At 29.4% G+C, this 6136-nt stretch overlaps 1 protein-coding gene across 3 annotated transcripts; it reads right to left on the reverse strand.

Moving 5' to 3' along the window:
* Positions 1-774: 774 nt before the first annotated feature.
* Positions 775-5906, reverse strand: LOC130445042 (coiled-coil domain-containing protein 102A). 3 transcript variants are annotated; one of them, XR_008910017.1, is made up of 8 exons: positions 5649-5905; positions 4846-5492; positions 4178-4403; positions 3910-4116; positions 3576-3850; positions 2692-2746; positions 1747-1850; positions 873-1011 (listed from the first exon to the last, which is right to left on the reverse strand). XR_008910017.1 is itself a non-coding variant. In XM_056780525.1 (7 exons), exons 1-7 carry the CDS (start codon positions 5763-5765, stop codon positions 1003-1005), a joined length of 1536 nt encoding a protein of 511 aa, XP_056636503.1. In that variant the 5' UTR covers positions 5766-5906; the 3' UTR covers positions 775-1002. The 3 variants fall into 3 exon arrangements, 2 of the variants coding, with proteins under 2 accessions (XP_056636503.1, XP_056636502.1); XM_056780525.1 differs by lacking the exon at positions 1747-1850 and having other exon boundaries at positions 775-1011; positions 5649-5906; XM_056780524.1 differs by lacking the exons at positions 1747-1850; positions 2692-2746 and having other exon boundaries at positions 775-1011; positions 5649-5906.
* Positions 5907-6136: the final 230 nt, after the last annotated feature.

Here is a 6136-nt window from a genome sequence, read left to right on the forward strand (position 1 = left end):
TCTTCGAGCAATCTTCCTTATGGATCTCTTTGTCTAGTAAACAATCATTGAAATTTATAGAGTAATCATTGTATTCTTTCATTATTTCTAAAAATTTTTCATTGCAGCCTATTGACCCCTTAGAAATGTTGGATTTTAACCACTCCAGTTTTCCTATTTGTAGCATGGATACCCCTCTGTAGTTTCCAGTTTGTCTATATGTAGCTAAGCCTAGTCTTTTCAGTAAGTTTGGGGGATGCCTTATCCTCCAAAACGTTAGTTCCTCATTATATATTTGATAAAACGTGATCAACGATCTTGTTACAAGTCAGTTGTTTTTGCCGAGCCTTCCTTGCAAGCAAACCGTTGAAGGACGTGATACAAACACTTTTGGCCAAACTATGAATGGGATATGGCCCAGCGAGTCTTCTTCGTCTCGATTATCGGAGTCACCGGGTACCCAAATAAAGGACCATCAGCCACGTGTTACTGTAGGACTTTCTTACATTCTAGCACAAGCCTATGATATACCGTTTCGGTTTGAATGGCAGCTCTGCTGTTTGAGCAGATTGAGATTACTCTGTTTTTATGACGTCTGTTGAGTCTCGCGCGTCCACTTTCCCATAAAGAGAAAATTTGGTTTATTTTGGGAGTTCAAATGTTGATTTAGGAGAAACTAACTATGGGATATGCACTGTCAGCTTCTTCTTATGGGAAAATATGATGAGTGACGACATAATTAATGTTTTCGGGTAGTATCAGATCTCAAGTTTGTAAAATGGGATGAGAATAACATTTTATAGAAAATAAAATATATATTTTCAAATTTACATAATTATTTTCCATATTTATATAGGATAAAAAAAATAATAAATAACTTAAATGAACATTGTACAAATCTTGTTGCTCAATAGTTTAATATAATAGTTTGAATTCGGAATATCCTACAAAAACTCATGAATGTCATCGTCGCTACCTTCTAAATTCGTACTTCGATGAGTCAACAAACTGGATGAACTGCAGTTACGTAACCTAAAAGGAATAAAACCAAATTACAAATTATGAATATCCAACAGGTAATTAAATAAAACAGTAACCAATCAGCGGGATTGATATTAAATATCAATTCTTTGATGATGATAACAAATTTAGTTTCCGTTTTATAAAATGTTATTCCTGAGTTACCGAATACTTTCCTCTATACATTACATGTTAATATTCATTATTTAATAGACATATCTAAAAATATTATGTATATTTTATATATAAATACATATAATTCTCATCTACTCAGCGAAAAAAATCTATAGAAATTATTTTTTGAGTTTGCATGTCAATGTCCAATAAATAGATACAAATATTCACAAAAGTTCATTTGTCCAACATACAAATATAGTTTTATAAAATAGAAGGCAACTCTATAATACTGTTATGAAGTCATTTCCGCCCTGGAGCCAGTCCTGTTTGGATATAGTAGAATTCTAAAATTCGGCAAAGGCACCGCCTTCGATGAAATACCCAAATTTGTTTGATCTCCGTTTTTACAGCAAGCAGTTTATGTACATTGCTTCTTTCGAACTAATTTCTAGAAAGGTCTATTTATTTATTGGTGGGAACTTCTTACTGTAAAAATATTATCCAAACATCATAAAAGCCATAAAAATAATTTTTGGAATTACTAATTCTGTTTGTTATTTAATAAATTTGTTAAAAAAAATTATTCATAATAAATTCCTTATTAGATATTTCTGCAAACTACTTACTCACCTTCATGTATAATATTTTCATGCAACTTAATTAAGCATGATAAGATTAGAAAGCTTGATGGTTTCCATCCTTTACTTGACATAAGAAAAACTACAGCCATGCAACTAGATATTAAAAATAAAATTAAACTTTCACAAGACATAAAAATAGTTTTCAAGTTATAGAATAATTTGTTGATAAATCTTATCAATTTAAGGTTGCAATCAATCACAATTAATTTCTATTCAAAAAAGCCATTGTAATTAAAAGTTATATGAAAAAAATCTAAGAAATGAGAAATTTGAAAAAATATATAAAATGTTTGATGTTAATTATTAAATTATAAAAGAATGTTTTTACCTCTAAATGTTCTTGGGTTTAGATTTCTTCTGATTTAAAATTTTTTAAATTTCTTTGTACTTCAATTTCATACAAAGTGATTCAATTTAACAACATGATTACGATAATATAACAACATGATTATGAGGTGCTTATATCCAAATCTGCTTGAGCTTGAACCGGACCTTCTGGATAACCTTGGTATGGACAATTTTCGCAAGAGCGTTTGCCATGGATGACAGGAGAACCGAATAAATTGGTTTGTTGCATATTGTTAAATTGAATCATTATGTTGGAAATTAAAATACAAAATTTTTTTCATCTGTTTTTAAAAAATTATAAAAGAATCAGAAGAGACCTACAACCAAGATCATTTAGAAGCATAAACATATCAAAAGATCTAAGAAATAATTTTTCAAATTCTGTTTAATTCAATGCGGTTTTAAAATATTAACATTTTATTATATGGAAATAACTTTCACTATCAAAAACTAGAATTTATCTTTTTAATGAGCCGAACAAATATAGTTTGGAATATTGAAATCAACTTGAATGAAGTTAAAGTCAAAATTAAAACACAAAATTTATTTTTTTTTTTATAAAATTTGATAAAACCCTAATACTTACACAATCATTTTCATCGTATTGAGCCATTTCCTCACCACCATCTTCCTTTTCCATACTACAAAATCAGTACAGGAAAGTATTAGTATTCTACCAAGCATTAATAAAATAAATCCCATATATATAGCTACATACATTTTAAAAATCTACCATAAGGTATTTTTAATAAATATCCTAATCCCAAATGTTAATTATTTACTGATATTATTTTTGTTAGCTTGGTCAGAAATGTCTCATGAAAATAATGTTCAATTCCTGAACTCACATTTCCCAGTAGTGCTTACTTATCAACTTTATTTCACACTGGTTTCAATGTACATGATTTTATCAAAAAAAATTTAAGGGTACATTTGACTTGTACTATTAACATTAACAAAATATTGAAAAAAGCAGATTATCTGTTTCTGAAATAAATTTTATTTCAAACAAACTAGTACAAAAACATGTGAAGTGACCCATAAGTTTTTAATTAGTACCTATAACCAGTAATAACATCACAGAGTGAATCCCCAATTAGGGACACTTTCCCTATACCTAAACCATTGTTAACAAATGAAATAAATAAGTTTGTTGATTGATAAAAGCTTATGAATTGTACTAATAATTGACAAAGTGAGTTTTTTCACAAATTAATTTCAAAATATTGAAAGTTGTGACATTTTTTGAGAACCAATTTACATTAAGTTAATAAACTTCAAAGGATAGGTCAGGAACCTGTGGAGTGATCGATATGGTTTAACTAGTACCTCCCGTACAATTCATTGCAAAAGTGAGTTTTTCCTAAACCATCACCAAAATTTCTAGAAGCAACTGTAGATGACTAAATTTATATCATTCTATACTTAATAAGTGGTTAAAACATCTTAATACTTAAAATTAATACTAACCTTGAATGAAGATGTTGAAGCTGTAATTGAAAATTATCCACTTGTTCTTGTAATTCATCATTAGTTCTTTGGATTTTCCTAATATTATTCGTGGCACTGTCTAATTCATCTTCGGCTACTGCTAAATCTCTTTTCAGTTCTTCTACTCTAGTTCGAAGTTTTTTAACTTCATTCTCGTATTGTTCAGCTCTTCGAACAGCATGAGCTAGCTCAGTCATCTTATCTTGAACCATCTTTTTCAATTTGATTTGGGAATGTTTCAATTCGGTTATTTCCTAAATAAAAAAAAGATGTTTAGGTGAATAAGTAAATAATTTGATTTAGCCTGACATACTTTGTTTTTATCTAGTAATTCTTGTTGTAAGTGTCTAATTTCAACATCAGAATTAGTGATAGGCCGTCCTTTTCGTTCTAATCTTTCTTGCATGTCCCTTAATTCACTCCGAAGTTTCTTATTATCTCTTTCTATTGCTAGTTTTTCTGTTTCTAATCTTTCTCTTTTACCCCATTCTGCAGCATTTTCTGCTTGCAACCGTTCCAACTATAAAATAAAAATCAATTAACAATGTGTCTTTAAAATTAATCATAATATCTTTATTCACCTCTGCTCTCAAATCATTCAGTCTTTTATCCATTCCCTCCCTGGAGCTTGCCTCATCTTGTAAATCAGCTTTAATTAATTGCAATTCTTTTTGATGCTGATCTTGGAGTAATAAAATTTCTCGCATTGTATCTTGTTTGGCTTCTCTAATTTCATCACATTTGTCTTTTGCTTCCTGTAGTTCGCAATGAAGCCGCTCAATACTTTTATGTAGATGAGATTTTTCTCTACAAAAACACATGAAAAAACTAATCAAAGAATAGAAAATAAAGTACATGTACAGTGGTGGATTTACTAGTAGGCTAAGTGGGCTGTAACTTAGTGGCAGCAGATTTCATGGGGCAGCAAATTTTATTCAAAAATTGAATGAGTTGAAATCATTGGTTCTAACGGAAAAAGATAGTTTGGTGAAAAAATTTTTCAACTAAATCTTCTAGTCTTTGTATACAAGGGTTATATTATAATTATATCGAGTATCTCCTATTGTCAATTCTTCTAGTTTAATAAAATTAATTTAGAATGAAATTTCAAATAATCAAACGATCCATAGTATTGTTATTTACCTGTTCATTTTGTTACTATTTGTTTCATTATTTATTCAAATTCATTCAAAATTATTCAAAAATCAATTAATTATAAAAAAATATGATATAACATGATTTTACTCACTCTCTTTCTATCTGTAAAGTTTTTGTAGCTTCTTCCAACCTCAATTGCAGCATGGATAATTTTTGTAAAATATAATCTTCTTCATAATCATTGGAAAGTTTTTCTATTCCGTTAGGAGCTTCTGGTTCGACGGAATTTAATTTCTTATTAAGTTCTTTATATCTAGGTACAGCTCCTTGTAAAATATATTCTTCAAAAACTGAACTATCTAAATTTTGTTCAACTGTACTATCACATTCCGGATTTGATTGTGATGAAGTGACGCCGTTTTCTCTCTCTTTCATGGGTGAATTGTTACTAAACACAAAATCTTTAAGTGGATCATCACTCAAAGCTTCAAGGATCTGAGAATCGAATTGACCTGCATGTTTCAATAATAAAATATGGACTTTTTCAATTTCTTTTTTGAGCTGATCATTTTGTTTTTCCAATTCTTCTTTATCTCTTTTGCAGCTATTTGTTTCTTTTAATACTGCTTCTAGTTTTGCACGCATTTGTTTACATTCTTCTCTTGCTTTATTTCGTTCATTGCGAACTTTACTCCATTTTTCTCTCCAATTTGCGGTGCAATCAGACCACCATCTCATGGTTTTTTCCATTTGTGCGGCTCTACCTTTAGCTTCTTCAAGCTCTCTTTGTCGTAGTGCCTATTAGACAATAAATAATTTCATATAATTTATACCAACCCACAGTAAAAATTTACATACACCTTGTAGATCAATTAAGGTAACAGAACAAATTAATTTATAGATTTGTAGTTTTATTAAATCATATAGAATTAAATAGTTTGAAATAAAATGTACCTCATTAGCTTCCCATTCGGAAATATCGGCAATTCTGGAAGAAGTAATGGAGGCGGCATCATGATCTCTTGGGTGCTGACGCCTAGATGATGTCCCAGTTGTGTTAGTTTGAGCCATTTCAATAAATTTTCATTATTCTATTAACGCTTAATTAGACTTTGACGTGATTTTAATAATTTATTTGTTTACTTTTAACACAGCGTCTTGCAGTTGACACTAAATAATAGTGAAAAGTATTCTATTGACAGCTGTCAACTTGTAAAACATTCTAGGGACTATTTTCTCTGCATATCTAGTATGAATTTTTTATGTAATCATTTTAGAAATCTGAATTATTTAAGGACAAAAATAACAGATTCATTTGTACTAATTTAATATAAAATACTGTAGTGACCGAAAATGGTAAAGATATGTATAAATATCTACCAAGAAATAGTTTATGCTTCATTAACATTAGACATTATTTAAAAAGTATTATGGACTTTTTT

The sequence above is a fragment of the Diorhabda sublineata genome, chromosome 6 (genome assembly GCF_026230105.1).
Source record: "Diorhabda sublineata isolate icDioSubl1.1 chromosome 6, icDioSubl1.1, whole genome shotgun sequence".
NCBI lineage: Eukaryota > Metazoa > Arthropoda > Insecta > Coleoptera > Chrysomelidae > Diorhabda > Diorhabda sublineata.

What these genes read in the sequence shown, in the direction of transcription:
- LOC130445042 (XM_056780524.1), bottom strand. Translation starts at nt 5,765, where the DNA reads ATGGCTCAAACTAACACAACTGGGACATCATCTAGGCGTCAGCACCCA. An exon ending in CCGAATGGGAAGCTAATGAG is followed by an intron (nt 5,493 to 5,648) that starts GTACATTTTATT and finishes ATTGTCTAATAG; the next exon opens with GCACTACGACAAAGAGAGCT. An exon ending in ACTTTACAGATAGAAAGAGA is followed by an intron (nt 4,404 to 4,845) that starts GTGAGTAAAATC and finishes GTGTTTTTGTAG; the next exon opens with AGAAAAATCTCATCTACATA.